At 39.8% G+C, this 19,040-nt stretch overlaps 1 protein-coding gene across 2 annotated transcripts in view; it reads right to left on the bottom strand.

The window, feature by feature from the left end:
- Nucleotides 1–19,040, bottom strand: part of AOAH (acyloxyacyl hydrolase) — a 185,226-nt gene that overhangs the window by 134,983 nt on the left and 31,203 nt on the right. For both annotated transcript variants that reach the window (XM_037837087.1, XM_037837086.1), the window contains 2 exons: nucleotides 12,381–12,447; nucleotides 602–701 (listed from right to left, as the gene is read on the bottom strand). In XM_037837087.1, the coding sequence (XP_037693015.1) occupies nucleotides 602–701; nucleotides 12,381–12,447 (167 nt within the window). The remainder of the gene's footprint in view (nucleotides 1–601; nucleotides 702–12,380; nucleotides 12,448–19,040) is intronic.

Here is a 19,040-nt window from a genome sequence, read left to right on the forward strand (position 1 = left end):
AATGGTAATAATTATTTTAGCTACCATTTTCATTAAAACTATTTTCTGTAGCAGGCATCATACAATACATTTTATATGTATTAGCTTACTTACTTTCCACAACAAACCTATGCAGGAGGTATCATTAGTATACCCATTTTACAGATGAGAACAGTAAAGCTCAAACTGGAATGACCAACTGTCCAGGTTTTTCCAGGACTGAGGGATTTCCTGAGACCTGGGACTTTCAGTGCTAAAACAGGAACTTTCTGGGAAAACTGGAATGAGTTAGTCACCCTATAAAAGTCAGTATCCTGATTTTTAAGTGGTAGAGAGGGATTTGAACCTCTGCTTCTTTGGTCAGATTTTCTGCCTCCCCCTCACCCCAGCTCAAGGTCACAGCCCACAGTAACTGAATGGCAAAGACATCCTTTGGCAGGATGGAGAGAGGAATCCAGGTTGAAAGTCTGGAATATTGCTGCAGGCAATATAATTGAAAATGTCACCCTGCCTCTCCCTGTCCCCAAACCACTGAGTGAGTGAAGCTGAGCCTCCTTTTACCACAGTTCCGAAGGGCTCACACATCATCACAATCTGACCCTCAGAGCGGAAACACACTCACCTTGGGAGCTGGGTAGAGATGACACAAGGGTTGGCCAGCGTCCTGTTTACAAAACTCCAGGGAGTGACATACCACGTCAGCATTCATATCGGCACTAAGCCTGGAAGGAAATGGGGCAAAACAAAGGCTGTTGAGCTCTATCAGGCGTTAGCAAGCCAGAAGCTGTTTCAAAGAAAGGTAAATGCCCAGAATGGATTCTAATACCCTCAACTCATTTTGGCATGGCTTTCAGGCCCGTGTAGCTGCTGGTTCATAATGATTTCCTGTCACACTGCTGTCAACTACATTTAGAATAAGGTTCTGGGGGGCCGGGAGGGGGCACTGAGCTGTGATTCAGCCTCTCACACTAGCACTGTGATTGTTTTCAGGAAAAGCTGCCAATATACTTGGAAAAGGAAAAATGGACAGGGATGTAATTTGATGGGAACAATACTTTGAAATTGCTGGGCCTGAAAGCAAAAATCATTCATGATATGGCCCTAAACACAATTACTTTCCTAAGCATAATCCAAATAATCTCTTTTCCTTTAAAGTGAGCATATTTCTTTTTCTTATGGAAGAAAATACAATATAGTTGTCTTGTTTCCTTCCCTGCGGATGGTATGAGGATGGTGTTTTGCATGCAGTTTGGTCCATGTCTAGTTTTGAAGGGGCTGCAGCAAGCCTCCTACGTCCATTTTCTTTTTGCCGTCCAAAGAATTCTTCTTACCAGAAGGAATGAGTATAATGTGTTGCTTAGAATGAAAGAACGAGTGAAGTGTGGAGTTTCAGTAAATTTCCCAAGTAAATTATTGACTTAAACCAAAACGAAGCCGGAACGAAACCAAACAAAACCCAGAAACACAGGCTTATAGTACCCAAAGAGACTAATCTGTGCATTACATGGAAGACAGTTATATATTCTAGAAAATACTTCTAGGGTTTCTTTCCAGCTCCCGTGATCACTTAACTGTCCCCCTTCACCCACAAGAATGGGTTCCTGGCAGCCATGGTTATGCGCTATAACTTGGTGCCTTGGTCAGTTGATGGGACCTCATAGACTTTCAAGCTGGAGCAATCAGATTCTCTCTTATGGAAATTTGGAATTGATATTGAAAAGTTCTACTTTAGTCTTGGCTGTTCCCAGGATAAGAGGAGCTATGAAATCTTGGGGACTGTAAGGTAGTAGTTTCTTGCCATGTGGACTGAGTATCTGGAAGCCAGTCAGCAGGGTCGGGGTTGAGGGGACTGAATGCAGAAGGCGTGCAGCAAGGGAGGCTGGGGAGAGCACGTTCCCCATGCTTCCAGTGAGTTCCCGGTTCTGAAGCCTGCATAGTCCCCTGCCCTTGAAGTTCATGCTTTGTTCTAGGTTCCTTATAATAAATCTACTCCAACCCCCCACCCCTAAGTATTACAACCACCACTTCCACAACTACTATTACTGTCACCTTTCTTCTCTCCATGACCCTCCTCCTTCTCTTCCTCCTTCATCTTCATAAGCAAGGTCAAGTTGTTTCTGTTTCTTGCAGGTGAAGGCAGTCATAGCCCACACCCAGGCCAGCTCCTGACAACCGCTGGCTAGCACGAGGATGCTTGGCCCTCCGAGAGTGAGGGCTCAGATATAAGTCCTTGAATCTATTCTCCCCTCTCTGCTCCTGTTCCTGCTTTATTTCCCTGGTACCCATTTGACAGAGTCTTAATTAAGTTGCCCACTCATCCAAAGGAGTTTTATGCTGGGCATGCTGCATAAGAAATGAGATTTAGAAAGGTCAAACAAGCCCCCAAATCACACAAAGCAAAACAAAAAACAAAAACACAGCACCCCAGGTGCCATTAGTGAGTAAGTAGCAGTTTTAATAGCTGCTGAACAGCAAACTATCTTTTTTTTGTTTGTTTGTTTGTTTTTTTTTTGTTTTGTTTTGTTTTGTTTTGTTTTGTTTTATTTTGGAGAATAACAAAAAAGCTAATAGAAAGAAAAATAAAAATGTCATACAATATAATAGTAAGGACAGAAAACAACACTGCTACCAAGAATCCCATATCCCCCACTTTTATCCCCCTCTCATACACATTTAACTTTGGTATATTGCCTTTGTTACATTTCATGGAAGCATATTGGAATGTTACCGTTCACCATAGACTCCAGTTTGCTTTGATTATGTTTTTTCCCAAATACCATTCCTTTTTCAACACTCTGGATGGCTGACATTCATTTGTTCTCCCACATGTGAGAACATTTTTATATTTGTACATTTAGCAACAGTCATTGGCCACTCCAGTTTTTGCCAAGTTATACAGTCTGTCTTCATCACCTATCATTATCTCTGGTGTCATACATTCCCCTATCCCACCTCTTTCAGCTTTACTCGCAGACATTTTTGTTCCATGTACTTACAATATGGTGCTGCCATTACACAGTATTATGCTATTTATGTCTGGATCTATACAATCAATCCTGCTGAACATTTCTGTAGTCCTTCCGCATCAAATGCCTGATCTCTACCCTCTTTCTATCTCGTGGTAGCCTGTGTTATCAGCTTTTAACTCTCAAAGTTTGCTCATTAGTGTTATTTCATATTAGTGAGACCATACAGTATTTGTTCTTTCATTTCTGGCTAACTTCACTCAACATAATGTCCTCAAGGTTCTTCCATGTTATTGTATGTTCCATGTCTTTGTTCTGTCTTACAGCTGCATAATATTCCACCATGTGTATATACCACAGTTTGTTTATCCACTCTTCCATTGATGGACACTTGGGCTGCTTCCATCTCTTGGCAATAGTGAATAATGCTGCAATAAACATCGGTTTACAAGTGTCCTTTTGTGTCTTAGCTTTTAGTTCCTTTGAGTATATACCTTGCAATGCAATAGCTGGGTCATATGGCAAATCTATACTTAGCTTTCTGAGGAACCTCCACCACACTGTCTTCCAGAGTGGTTGCACCATTCTAGATTCCCACTAGCAATGAATAAGTGTGCCTCTTTCTTTGCATCCTCTCCAGGACTTGTAATTTTCTCAAACTATCTTTTAAAGCCTTTAATGGTCTTATCTTTGAACCCTACACACCCCAAATGTGGGGAGAGACCTTGAGAGTTTCTTTATACCATGTACCTTCCTGCAGAAAGAACTAGGCTAGTTATCAAAGTGTGTCTTAGCAAAGCCCATTGCAGAAGAGGGTCCACATCAGAGATCTCCAGATATTTTAAGGATCACTAGTGTTTGTAAACATAGGCTGGGGCCACAACTTCCAAATGTAGTTCCAAGTGGGTGAGTTTAACAGTGTAGCTGGCAGGTGCTTTGTCAACCTCTTGGGAGCACTTGAGTTAAGAGGGAAAAATGAGTTCATTCTGGGAGTCACCTGCTTGGCCCTGGGGTCCCTTCATTGGGCCTACTTAGGGTAGAAAAGGAGACCACGTTGTCCAAGCAGTAGGACAAGACGTTTTGTTACACATAAAGTCAATTACCAAACTAATGCCTACCGAGGGTCAGTAAATTAAGGGAGTAAATTAAGATCTGTTTTCACACATCTGTTCTCAACTTAATGGTTCATTTATTTAACTGATGACTGCTGTATTTATGGGGGTCTGGTATTTAGTGGACTTAGGAGAGTGATAAATAGAGCTCATTTTAAAAAATTAATTTATTTTTTTACCTAAGGCTACTATCCCGTCTGTGGGAATCCAGGACTGCCAGAGCCAACTCATCACTCCTGAGCCAAGACCTATTCTCTTGCAGTTCACTTTTTTTTAATGCAATTTTGTTGAGATATATTCACATACTATACAATCATTCAATGTGAACAATTAACTGTTTACAGCATCATCATATAGTTGTGCATTCATCACCTCAATTTTTGAACATTTTCATTACTCCAAAAAATAAAAATAAAAATAGGAATAAACATAAAAGAAAAAAAGAACACCCAGAACATCCATACCCATACCCCCCCATATTATTCATCCAATTTTTGTCCCCATTTTTCTATTCATCTGTCCATACATTGGATAAAGGGAGTATGAGCCACAAGGTTTTCACAATTACACAGTCACACCATATAAGCTATATAGTTACATGATCATCTTCAAGAATCAAGGATACTGGATTGCAGTTCAACAGTTTCAGGTATTTCCTTCTAGTTATTCTAATAAACTAGAAACTAAAAAAGAATATCTATATAATGCATAAGAATAACCTCCAGACTCTATTTGAATTCACTTAGCCACTGAAACTCTATTTTGTTTCATTTCTCACCCCTGTTTTGGTCCAGAAGGCTTTCTCAATCCTACGATTCTGGGTCCAGGCTCATCCTCAGGAGTCATGTCTCACACATAGGGGGGAACCTTGCCATTCACTTTTGCTCCAAAATAGAGCACAATTTAAATAAGTGAACTTGAATGTGGGAGTGGAGAAGTGGGTGTTCAGTTCACTAATGCTGCTGTTGTGCAAAATACCAGAGTTGGACTGGCTTTTATAAAGGGGGTTTATTTGGTTACAAAGTTACAGTCTTAAGGCCATAAAGTGTTCAGGGTAAGGCATCAACAACAGGGTACCTTCACAGAAGGATGGCCAGTGTGTTTGCAAACCTCTGTTAGCTGGGAAGGCATGTGGCTGGCATCTGCTTGCTCTCAGGTTGCATTTCAAAATTGCATTCTCCAAAATGTCTTTTTTAGCTGCAGCTCCTCTTCAAGATGTCATTCTCAGTTGCTCTGAGGTCCCCCTGTTTGTGAGCTCTTTTTATAGGACTCTAGTGAACTAATCAAGACCCGCCCTAAATGGGTGGAGCCACATTTCTGTGGCAACGTTCAATCAACAGGTCACACCCTAATCAGAGATGTCACTCACAGTTGGGTGCATCACATCTCCATAGAAACACTCAATCAGAAGGTTCGAACCTAATCAACACTAATACGTCTGCCCCCACAAGATTGCATTAAAGAATACGTTTTTTTCTGGGGGACATAATACATACAAACCAGCATAGTGGGCCACTCAATCAGAGAGTGAGGCTGGTGGTCTCTGAGCTGGGGAACATTAGAGGGGAGCCAAGTGTGCGGTACCCCTCCCAGCATCTTCCAAGACCATGGCTTCATCAGCACAAGACAGAGTGAGAAACATTCCTTTGAGCAAAAAAGTAATGAAACACTGTTCTAGTTTGCTAATGCTGTTGGAATGCAAAACACCAGAGATGGATTGGCTTTTATAAAAGGGGGTTTATTTGGTTACACAGTTACAGTCTTAAGGCCATAAAGTGTCCAAGGTAACACATCAGCAATCGGGTATCTTCACTGCAGGATGGCCAATGGTGTCCGGAAAACCTCTGTTAGCTGGGAAGGCACATGGCTGGTGTCTGCTCCAAAGTTCTGATTTCAAAATGGCTTTCTTCCAGGACATTCCTCTCTAGGCTATGGTTCCTCAAAAATGTCACTCTTAGTTGTACTTGGGGTATTTGTCCTCTCTTAGCTTCCCCAGAGCAAGAGTCTGCTTTCAACGGCCGTCTTCAAAATATCTCTCATCTGCAGCTCCTGCGCTTTCTTCAGAGTGTCCCTCTTGGCTGTGGCAAGCTTGCTCCTTCTGTTTGATCTTATATAGTGCGCCAGTGATTTAATTTAGACCCACCCTGAATGGGTGGGGTAACACCTCCATGGAAATTATCCAATCAGGGCCATCACCCACAGTTGAGTGGGGCACATCTCCATGGAAACTCTCAAAGAATTACAATCTAATTAACAGTGATAGGTCTGCCCACACAACATTACAATAAAGATAATGGTATTTGGGGGGACATAATACATTCAAACTGATACAAACGCTAAACCCCATAAACCCAGACACATTCAAGACCATAAGAATGTGAAAGGTGCATAAGAAGTGACGCACTGCCGTGTGTCCTCTCGATCCACCTTGGGACAGAAGGACTAGGCTACACAGAATTTGTGAAATCCTTAGGAAATCTCTAAACTCATAATAACCATTCTCACCCAGCATGCTCCAGAGCAGCTCATAGACCAAAATGTTCACTTTTTCATTTACTTCCTTTTACCATCTTTACAGATACAGAGGTATTCCTGAAGTGAGGTATGGAGGGGTGGTGTTGTGGGCTGGGAGTGGAATTGAACACACTTGGTAGAGCTCATTGACAGGTCTAATTAGGCTCATAATAGAATGAAGTCCATGATGATGATGATGATGATGACAACAAATCTTAAGAAGAAAGCAAGGCCAGGGTCAAGTTATCAGTCCTACAGTTGAGAGGGGGACAGCGCTTTGTGCACACAACACCTCTCAAATTTAGACCTTTGACATTACTTTCAAAAGAGGTTTTATATGTCAATATATAGTCTCAGAGGTACACCCACAGAATTGAAAGAAGATCCAATGTGATACTTTTGTCCCATTTCTGGACCACGCTCCCTGTAGTGTGTGATTAATTTAATCATATCTATAAATCTCATAATTATCTTGTGAATAGCATATGTATTGCTTTTTATTTGGGGTGTTTAAAAATATTAATTACATTTAAGGTATGCCATGATTTTTTTTTTTAAATCCTGTTTTGCATTTTGTTTTCCTTCAAAAAATGTTTGTAGTTTAGGCTTCTCCTGATCTCTGAGAGACCCTGGGTTTGAGACACAAGACTTTATGATTTAGGGGGAGGCACAACGAGTCCCCAGGAAGCCAGGTGAGACCTAGAGAAGATGGGAGGCAGGTTTGCCCCAGCCACGTGGGGAACATGGCTACCAGGCCCAGGCAGAGGGGGCCCAGGGGTGGCGACGGGCCGCGTGGGGCTGCTCTTGAAGGACCCCCTGTCTTCATGTCCTGGGGCTGCCCTAACAAAGCACCAATGTGTGGTCTCACAGTTCTGGAGGCCGGAAGTGTGAAATCAAGGTGTAGCAGGGCTCTGCTCTCTCTCAAACCTGTAGCAGAGACTCCTTCCTCACCTCATCCAGCTTTGGTATTTGCTGGCTGGTCATGGCCTTCTTCTCTCATCTTCTGAGTCCAATTCTCACCTTCTTACGAGGATGCCAGCCACATTTGGACCTGCCAAAATCCAGTTTGGCCTCATCTTAACTAAAAACATCTTCAAAGATGCTAGTTCCACATAATGCCACATTCATGGCCCTGAGGTTAGGGTGTGAACATGTCTTTTGGGGAGACACAACTCAAACCAAAGCATCCCCTCCCTGCATAACCCACATTCTTGGGGAAACCTGTGCTCGCAGGAATCCTGCTTCCTTACAACATCCTGTGGCTCTGCCTAAGGTGGGAAATGTAATTGCTGAATAATTAATCCATGAATCATTAGAATTGACTGGTGTGAAATAATGAGGATGTATGCCTTCTTGGTTAGGAAATATATTTAATATAGGAAGACATTCAGGCAAAACTAAATCAGTGAGGTTGTCATTTTCAGGGCCTACCTGTACCCAGAACTGTACCTGATTGATTAAAACAAGCTGGAAGAAGGGAACATCATATGTGGAGAAATTTCTATTAGCAAACAATAAATACAGGCACTGGAAAATTACACACAAAACTAACAGTGGATGGATCACGAAGAGGGATCATTTATTTCATTTTTCTTTTTTCTAAGTGAACCAACTGCTTCATGCTAACAAGAATTTGTCATATTAAAAAGAAAAAAAAAATGACTACCTCCCTCCCCGCCAACAACTCAGGAAGTGGGTCCCTCTTCCTGTGGCTTGCAGGGCCCATTCTTTCTTAACCTCCCCGCCACCCCACCCCATGCCCATTTATTGGAGATGGGGACCGTCTCTTGTACAGTTCACATCGGCAGTGCCTAGCAGACTCTGTCCTCCCTCTGACCCTCGTGTGTACCTGGCTCTCACACTCTCCACTCTTCGGTCAGCTGCAAAAGAGCAACAGGTTTCCCCATTACCCCAGGCCACTGCTCCCAGCAGATTGCTCCTGGTAGCCGATCTCTGGCACCCTCCCCTGCCCACCCTTTGGATATGTGTGTGTACTGCCCTCTTTAGCTTTTGCATTTCTGCCTTGTGTCTCCAGTTCCCTGATCCAGGCCCAGCAGAAGCTCTCTGTTCAAATTGACGTTTTCCCACACAGTGCCCAGCTCATTCTAGGTATATAAACATATTCATTGAACAGGCTAAAAGGTTTATTATTTTTTCTGCATTAATACTTGCAAATAATTGTTTAGGAGCAGCCCAGTCATGGTTCATCATAGTCATAATTTTGTTCTTTGAGAATTCATTAATTCAGCAGACATTTATTGAAGGCCTTCTGTGCTCAGGTACTGCACTAGGCCCTGGAGATGCAAAGCTTCCTCCTTCTTCCCTCCCTCCCTTCCTTCCTTCCATAAGCATATACTCAGTATTTTGCTAAATACTAAGAAATACAAGGATGAATAAAATGTAGTTCTAGTGCTCAGAAGCCTTTAAATATATTTAGCAACTCAGAAAAGTAAATGGATAATTAAATTACAAAGATGTATGTTAGGTGCTGTGATAGAGTTTTGCACAGGCACTAGGAAAGCATGCATGTGTTTTTGGTGTGTGTGTGGGGGGGTGGGGTGGGGGTGGTTTATCCCAGCCTAGGGATAGTTCAGGAAAGCTTCCAAGAAAGTGACCCTGGAGCTGAGGTCTGAGGAAGTAGGATTTGTCTGGGGTAGAGTTTTGGATGTGCCAAGCAGAGGGGAATATCACATGCAATGGTCCTGAGGCAAAAACCCGCCTGGTGTGTGGGTGGAGTTACAAGTGGTTAGCAGTGTGGAATGCTGTGGAGTAGCAAGGGGTGAGTCTGGAAGTGTCCTTAGGGACCAGCTCATAAAGAGCCTTGTGTCTAGGGCAAAGGAATCCTGCAAAGAATGCAAAGTCTTTGGGGAATTTAAAGTCAGGGACTGCCACAGCGAGATTTGCATGAAAAAGGTATTCAACCAGCTATAATGTGGATTATGAAATTGCAGGGCAAGGGGCAAGCCTGAAGGCAGGGAGGCCAGTCAGGGGCAGTGGCAATAATTGAGGCATTAGCTAAGAAGGCAGGGTCCTGTCTCCCAAACACAGTCCAATGCCAGTGGTAAATCATTTACCCTAATAGAGTGCAGTCGGTGAGAACAGATGCTGGGGCACAGCATGACGGAACACAGATGATCTCTGTGGCCTGTAGGATTTTAAGGTCCTTCTATCTTTAAAATTCTGTGACTCTAAAGCATCTAGTGGAAGAGGATGCTGTCGTCTGAGCATCTCTGCTCTAAGGCTAATGGCATATTCCACAGTAGCCATGTGAGACTGTTCATAGAAGTGTTGTTCACAAGAGAGAAAAGCAGGAAACAACCCCAACATCCATCAGTTGGAGAGTGAATGATTAAACTCTGGTGGAGACACAGTGGAATTTTTGTATATAGTCAGTGACACAGCAACACAACTATATATGAATTTTAGACATATATATTTAGGTAGAAAGTCCCCAAAGAGTATATAAAATATGATACACTCTTTATAAAGTAAAAAATAACTAAAATAAACATGCATACTTTTCAGGAATGTCTGCACACACAGTAAACACTAAATAAATAAAACTATATGCAAAGGAAAGCAAGAGAACAATGATCATGGAATTTAGGACAGTGGTTACTTGGATGGGAAGGAGCATGGGAATGAAGAAGGGGACCATGTAGTTAGAGTAAATAATTGTCAAGGTCCTAGACTTTGTTCTGAATGGTGGGTTTGGGAGCTTAGCACATGATTCAAAATAAGCAAATATAAATATAAGAAAGTCATGTGTGGATTATTTTTTAAATTTATTTTATTTTTAAGTTTTACAAACTAACACTCTCCCTTCCCTGCTCCTCCCCGTACACTGGTAACCTCTAATCTGCTTTCTATCTCTGTGAATTTGCTATTTATACTCATCTAGAATAAAATGTGATTATTTCGTTGAGCCTAATGTTTTCGAGGTTCTTTAATGTTGCAGCATGAATTTGTTGTCTGGTATCCTTTCCTTTCAACTTGCAAAACTCCGTTTTTGCATTTCTTGTAGGGCCAATCTAGTGGTGATGAGGTACCTCAGTTTTTGTTTATCTGGGAATGTCTTACTCCCTCCCTCAGTTTTGAAAGACTGTTTTGCCAGATACAGAATTCTTGCATGGCAGTTTTATAAAAGCTTTCAGCACTTGTCTTCTCACTGACTTCTTGCTCCACCCAAGTTTCTGATGAGGAGTTGGCACTTAAGCTTATTGAGACTCCCTTATACGTAACATGGTGCTTCTCTCTCGCAGCTTTCAGAATTCTTTCTTTATCTCTGGCATTTGACAGTTTGACTATAACATGGTGCAGTGTGGGTCTATTTCGGTTTATCCTGTTTGGAGTTCGTTGAGCATCTTGAATGTGTATATTCATGTCTTTCATTAAATTTGGGAAGTTTTCAGCCATTATTTCTTTGATTATGCTCTCTGCCCCCCTCTCTCTTCTCCTTCTGGGACTCCCACAATGTGTATATGGGCATGCTTGATCGTGTCCCACAGGTTCCTCAGGCTCTGCTCATGTTTCTTCATTCTTTCCTCTTTCTGCCCCTCAGACTGAATGGTTTCAATTGCCTTATCTTCACGTGCATTGATTCTTTCTTCTGACAACTCCAATTTGCTGTTGAACCCCTCTAGAGATTTTTAAATTTCTGTTAACGTGGTTTTCAGCTCTGTTTGGTTCCTTTCCATAATCTTCATCGCTATTGATGTTCTCTTTGTGTTCATTTATAATTTCCCTGATTTCCTTTAGTTCCTTGTCCATATTTTCCTTTAGCTCTTTGAACATATTTAGGACCATTTTTTTTAAGTCTTTGGTGTGTTCCAGGTCTGATCCTCTCATTGATGGTTACTAATACGTTAACCTCTTCCTTTGCCTGCGCTATCACTTCCTCTTTCTTTGTATGTTTTGTCATCTTTTGTTGAAACCTGGGCATTTTGACATTTTAATGTGTTGTCACTGGAATTTAGACTCTGGGGCATCCATTCCTTAAGCCTGTATCCAACTAGTATTATGACAGGGCTTTCCTTGAATGCAAGAAGCTGAGATTTTCTCCATCTCTTCTAATAGCTTTTCCAAGTCCTTATTCAGGTCTGACAGCATTTTCAACGTGTTGTCATTGTTTCTTTCTCCTGGGTCAGAATCAGCCATCTCACACTCTGCCCATGATGGAGGTCTGGCTCCACAAGAGGCACCCACTGACGTCCTCCCTTAGGAGGTGTATGGATTATTGACAAAAGAGTGTCATGAACTGAGAAAGGTGATTTATCTGATTCTGTGTCCTTGAGCTCAAAGAAGCAAAAGGATAAAAGAAAGAAAGGCAGCAGGCAAAGATTAATGGCCAACTTGCTAGATGCTGAGGGGCAAGGGTTGGGGCTGGGGCAGTGGTGAGGGCTGGGGAATCCAGCAAGCAGTAGGAGAGAAGAACCTGCAAAGGAAAGAGCATGGCCTGAAAATCTAGGGGGTGTGGGAGAAAGAGCATGAGGTATACAGCTCAGGAGAGAGGGTCAGAGAAGCCTGTGTTCAGCCAGTAGGGAAGGGTCATTTTTTTTGTTGGTATTGTTTGTGCAATTCCTTCTGAAAGGTTCTTGGAGAGAAATTGAACCAGATTGTCACACTCTAATTCAAGGGGAGCCTTTGCCTAGAATGACGAAGGATCCAAATCAAGTCTTAATTCTTGCACTATTAACAAGAACTGGAGTAAGCACATCAAGCTGAAAACAAAGCCTCCTGCTTTCCAGTTTTCTTGTTTCTTCCCATGTCCCAGCAACTGAATCATATTTATATGCTACAACATACTCACAGTTTTATGATGTCTGATCCAAATATGTGAACCACTAAATAGCAGGTGGTTTTCAAGAACAGTTTTTCTAAGAAAAATAGAGGAAAGATAGAATATTTTTTATTATGAAAAATTTAACACATGAGTTAATAATGATTATCTTTCCCAGGAATTAAAGCTGAGTGATTAATTTGTGGTTAATTCAAGTGATTAATTTTAAAGGTTCAGGAAATGTTACAGTTAATGTATCCATTAAAATATCATTTCCATCACAGGTTTATGTAGATGTCGCTGTGTTTACTGTATGAGCTAAAGACCACCAGTTTATTATAAAAACACAGTTATATTTTGGGGTTTATTTTCTTTTTTACAGCAAGAAGCATCTGAATGTTGTCTAAGATTTCATTTGTTGGAGTTGAAGGAAACAGGACTTGCAATAAAGAAAATAATCAGAAAATAGCTCTGGTATTCATTTGGGGGGAATAACTTCCCTTGGGCTATTTTGTTTTTGTGGCTGTTGTTATCTCTGAGACAAAAAAGGAGATCAACTGTCACAGGTGTCCCTGCACTGCCACCTACACACAGAGGACACACACACACACACATACACACATACACACACACACACACACACACACACACACACACACACACGGGAAAGCTTTGTGGATTGATCTGTCTACACAATGGAACCCATTAACTCTTTGGTCCCATTTCTCTAGTTTATAAGTCTACTGTGGATAATTCGATTTAATATCTAAACATAGCCTGGGGCAGGTGAGCTGTCTGGGGAGGAACCCAGAAATCCTGCTTGAGAAGAATCTATCTTGTTCTGCTGCATTTCAGACTGGGCATCCAGGCCTTGCCTGGAAGTAGAGTGGTGGCTCAAAAGGATAAATACAGGGAACTCTTCTTGGCACTTCAATTTTACTCAATGACAAATAAGGTTAAATATTACTTTTATATTAAAACAGGTTCATCTGTCACTTTTCACAATAAAGTATAAAACTTCAAACACATTTTGCTTTTGAAGTTGGCCCTTAAAACCATATACCCACACTACTGTGGACATTACAGAAATAAAAATAATTATAAGAGAATACTATGAACAACTGTGTGGTAACAATTAGATAAACTAAATGAAATGGAAAAATTCCTAGAAAGACACCAACTACTGAAATTGACTCAAGAAGAACTAGAAAATCTGAATAGACCTGTGACAAGTAAAGATATTGGATTAGTAATGAAAAAAAAAATCCCACAAAGAAAAGCCCAAGACAAGATGGCTTCACAGGTAAATTCTACCAAATATTTAGAGAAGAATAAATAACAATTCTTCACAAACATTTCCAAAAAATAAAAGAGGGAGCACTTCCCAACTCATTCTATGAGGCCAGTATTACCCTGATAGCAAAACAAGACAAAGATATCCCAAGAAAAGAAAACTACAGACCAACATCTTTTATGAATATTGATACAAAAATCCTCAACAATATACTATGATATCCAACAATACATAAAAAAGGATTATAGACCATGATCAAGTGGGATTTATGCCAAGAACACAATGCTGGTTTAACAGCCAAAAACCAATTAATGTAAAACACTACATTGGTATAATAAAGGAAAAATCAAATAGATGCAACATGATCATCCAATAGATGCAAAAAAGGCATTTGAAAAAATACAACAACCTTTCATGTTAAAAAACATTCAGCAAACTAGGAATAGAAGGGAACTTCCTCAACCTGATAGAGGTCATCTACAAAAAACTCAGAACTCACATTATAATTTATAGTGAAATGTTGAATGCTGTCCTTATAAAATCAGGAACAAGAAAAAGATATCCACTCTCACTACTTCTGTACCACATTGTACTGGAGGATCTAACCAGGGCAATTGGTCAAGAAAATGAAATAAAAGGAATCCAGACTGGAAAGGAAGAAGTAATACTACCTCTATTTTCAGATGACCTGATCCTGTTTATAGAAAATCCTAAAGAATTCACTATAAAACCATTGGAATTAATAAATAGTTCAGCAAGTTTGCAGGATGCAAGATCAATATAAAAAAATAAGTTGTATATATAGTTGCATATAGAGTAGCATTGAGCAATCCAAAATGAAATTAAGAAAACAAGTACAAAACTTATACTGGAAAACTACACACCATTCTTGAAGAATATTAAAGAAGACCTAAATAAATGGAAAGATGTGCCATGTTCGTGAATTGGCCAACTTAATATTGTTCAGTGGTAATACTGTCTAAATTGATCTACAGATCCAATGTGATCCCTATCAAAATCCCAGTTGACTTCTTTACAGAAATTGAGTAGATGATCCTAAAATTCATATGGAAATTTAAGGAACCCAAATAAGCCAAAACAATCTTGAAAAAGAAAATCATAGTTGGAGGACTCACACTTTCCAATTTCAAAATTTAATACATAACTACAATAATCAAGACATTGTGGTACTGGCATATGTTTAAACATATAGATAAAAGGAATAGAGTTGAGAGTCCGGAAATAAACCTATACATCTATGACCAAATGATTTTAGATAAATGTGCCAAGACCATTCAATTGGGAAAGAAAATATTTTTCAATAAATGGTGCTGGGACAATGGGATTGCGACATGCAAAAGAATGAAGTTGGAGCCCTACCTTATACCATATACAAAGATTAACACAAAATAGTTCAGAGACGTAAATGTAAGAGCTAAAACTCTAAAACTTGTTACAACAAAACAAGTGTAAATCTTCATGACCTTAGATTAGGCAATGGTTTCTTAAATATGATACAAAAAAGCACAACAATGAAAGAAAAAATACATAAATTAGACTTCATCAAAATTAAGAACTTTTGTGCTTCAACACACTCCATCAAGAAAGTGAAAAGACAGCCCCCAATATGGGGGAAAATTTTGAAATCATATATCTGATAAGGGACTTGTATGTAGAATATATAAAGAAGTACTACACTTAATAAAAAGACAAATATCCCAATTTAAAAAAAGGCAAAGGACTTGAATAAACATTTCTTCAAAAATGGCCAAGAAGCACATGAAAAGATGCTCAATGTCATTAGCCATCAGGGAAATGCAAATCAAAACCATAGTGAAATACCACTTCATACCCACTAAGATTGCTGTAATGAAAACAACAGATAATAACAAGTGTCAGTGAGGATGTGGAGAAATGGAACCCTTGTGCTTTGCTTGTGAGAACATAAAATGCTGCAGCCACTTTGGAAAACTGTCTGACAGTTCCCGTACTAGCTAAACATAGAGTTAGCATGTGATCCAGCAATTCCACCCAAGAGAAATGGGAACATATATCCACACAAAAACATCTATAATATTGCTCATAGAGGTTTTATTCAAAATAGTCAAAAAAGTGGAAACAACCCAAATATCCATCAACTGATGAATGATAAATAAAAAATAGTACATCCATACAATAGAGTATTATTTAGTCACAAGAAATGATTAGGTAGATGCATGCTACAACATAGATGAACCCTGAAAATGTTATACTAAATGGAAGAAGCCAGCCATGATGAAAGCCCATATACTGAATGATTTCATTTATTGGTAAATGGATAGGAAAATCTACAGCGATAGAAAAATCAGTGGATGGCTTGGGGAGGGTGGGGGTTGGAGGATGGGGAGGATTGGGGGTGACAGCTAAGGTATGTGGGATTTCTCTTGAGGGGTGATATAAATATTCTAAAGTTGATTGTGGTGATGGATATGGATACATAGTTGTGTGAATATACTAAAAGCCATTGAAATTGAACACTTTAAATGAGTGAGTTGAGTTGTATGAAGTGAATTAAATATCATGTTAAAAAAATTCCCTTCACCTGGGTGCTCCATTTTAGGGACGCTGTTGTGGAGAGGTTCCAGAAGCCCTGATTTCACGGCCTTCAAGATACCAAAGTTCCAGCACCAGCTAACTGGCTTCTGACCTTGGGCAAATTGCTTCCCCTCTCTGGACTTCAGTTTCCTTGTTGAAAAAGATAGGCGTGATATTCGATTCCCTTCACTATAGCATCTTGCAAGTTTGGAGAACTATGTAAGAGACATTCAAAATGAAGTGAACTAGCAAGGCACTCTGGAAGCAAGTTTAAAGTATTGCTAATGTAGAACTAGCTCAGCCTAGAGCAGAGCAATTTAAAAACCGACGTTAGGGTGTTCTTTGATGCACTTGCAGCACTGGCTGAAAGGCAAAGAAAACTCATCTTCTTTCTGGTAAATTAAGAAGTGTGTGTGTGTGCGTGTGTGTTTAATTATGTTTTGCTCAAGTCAAAGCAAAAGGCTTCAAGGTTCTCCTCCCCCACTGAGCAGAACAAATGAACAATCGGTTTCTCAAAAGGATTCTGTGATTGTTAGAGTGAGAGGCCCTTCAAACCTCATTTAGAAAATGTGGGACATGAGATGCTTCTCTGAGAGCTAAATTCTAAGATCTAGACAGAAGGATCAGTGTAGAAATAAGCAGTCTCTGGAAATAATCAGAAAGTCCCCAGACAGCTGTGATCGGATGGTGATCTGACTGTTATTGATACAACTGAAGAAAAGAGTGGCGTTAACATATTGATATTAACCTATCTACAGAAAAATTATACAGATAAACCCCACCTGTGACCAGGAAGGTGCAAGAGCATTGAATTTCCCCAGATTCAAAGAGTAGAGACTTGGGACAGCATAGGAATAAAAAGTATAGCATTCCAAAAAACAAAGTGTAATTGAATAATTATTATACATTAGGTGTATACACATGTGTATGTGTAAATAAAACCCTAGAACATTTCAATTGTGAGTGACTTTCATGTTTACCTTCATGTCCTTTCTCATAAGAATCTTTTGAGGGAATGCTTATTTTCATATCCTATATTCATTTTCTGCAAGAACATTGAAGTTTAGAGAGCTCAATACTTGCCCAAGATTACAGACATAGGAACTCAGCTGAGGCTGAAAGCTTTTTACTCCAAAATCCCGTGTTATTTGTAATATATATCTCAAGGTAAATTTAGAATGTTTTATTTGATGTGCCTTGCCTACCTCAGGCAATGACAGGCTTTCTTATACACTCTAACTATTGACTGGAAATTTGAAGCACAGTGAGATGAATTGGCCACACAGCTAATTTTGTAGCTACAGTTTCTAGGATGCATGAAGATATTCTGAACCTAAGAATGTAAGGAGTGATGCCTTCCTCATTTCAAGTCTGGATGAGTTTTTAACTATCGTGTTCCACAGAGATAAGAGTCTGCGTAGATGACCCAAGAAATGAAGTTCTATCAAGACATTCAGAGCATGTGATTCTGCTGATCTCTAGTGAGAATGATTCCATTAATCATTTTTCCATTAACAGTTCTGAGATCCTTCCAAGGTGTTTACTAATGAGAGCCAGAGGCAAAAGCAGTAGGTGAAACTGAAGGTCGGAAATGCTTTGCACGATTTGAAAAATTGTCTTCCCAGGTTCAGGAAAGGCCAACGTGATTTACTGAGTGATTATTCTCAAGAATGTTGCATACATGCTTTCTCTGCTAAGGTTAGGCTCTCTGCACTTGTTTACATTTGGAGGTAAAAACAATACTACTTAAAATAGTTTAGAAAATAATAACTGTGTGCTATATGCATCGATGCACCCTTTCTGTCCCCCATTCTGGTCCTGGCTCACTGGACAGAAAGCAATAATGGATTCCGGTAGGTTCTTCAGTCCAGGCCTATAGTGTTTTCTAGAAGAAAAAGTCCTTAGCTAGGAGACCGTCTATCTGTGCCACCCCATACAACTCAGTTAACCGTTCTGTGCACCATTTACCACATCCATAAAATGGGGACAGTAATACCCACCCTGCCTTTCTGTTTGTCAAGTGTCTTTTGCCATCTGAAGGTAAAAGAAAAACATTAACTGATAAAGTGAAAATAACCAAAGAAAGCTTCCTTAATCTTTTCAGTTTTCCCCAGTTGAAAGGACAACCATTATTGACAACTGAAATCTCTACCTTATCTTACTAAATTCTGAAATCTCCTGATTGGAGTCAGAAGGAAGCAAGATAGTACCTTGAATGCCCTCGGGTTGTTTTATGTTTTGCAAGTGTGTAAAGAATAGGGGATAATCTAGGAAACAGGATTTTTAGTCAGTCTTTCACCTTTGTGCAACATAACTTTGCCTAAAAAAAAGAAAATGAAACTCAGTGGTACAAATGATTCTATCTATCAGTGTGATCTATTACACAGAAATGGCAACCAGTTAAAACAAGTGTTTAATGATGATTTTGACTGTGCTCCATTTTTTTCTTTTGTAAAATGGTAATAATGTTTGTTCTTCTTTCTGTAACTTGGAGATGTGAAAATGTAAAGTAATAGGTTGTGAATGTCCAATAAGAAGGGATGGATAGATAAAGTGTGGGACATTAATATAGTGAAATACTATAGAGTAAGAGGCTTGAACAAGGTCCATATGTTTTAACATGCATAGATCTCAGAAACATAATGTTGAGGGAAAAAAGGAAGTTTCAAAGCATGTACAGTAGACCATTTATGTAAAATTAAAGCACCCACAAAGGAAGAGTCTAGAAAGATGATGCTGTGTGCATCAAAACCGAAAGGCAAACCCAGAGCAACTAGATGGCAAAACCAAAAGCCCATGGATAAAAGTTACAACAAAACTAG

Source organism: Choloepus didactylus, chromosome 5, assembly GCF_015220235.1.
Source record: "Choloepus didactylus isolate mChoDid1 chromosome 5, mChoDid1.pri, whole genome shotgun sequence".
In the NCBI taxonomy this organism is placed as follows: domain Eukaryota; kingdom Metazoa; phylum Chordata; class Mammalia; order Pilosa; family Megalonychidae; genus Choloepus; species Choloepus didactylus.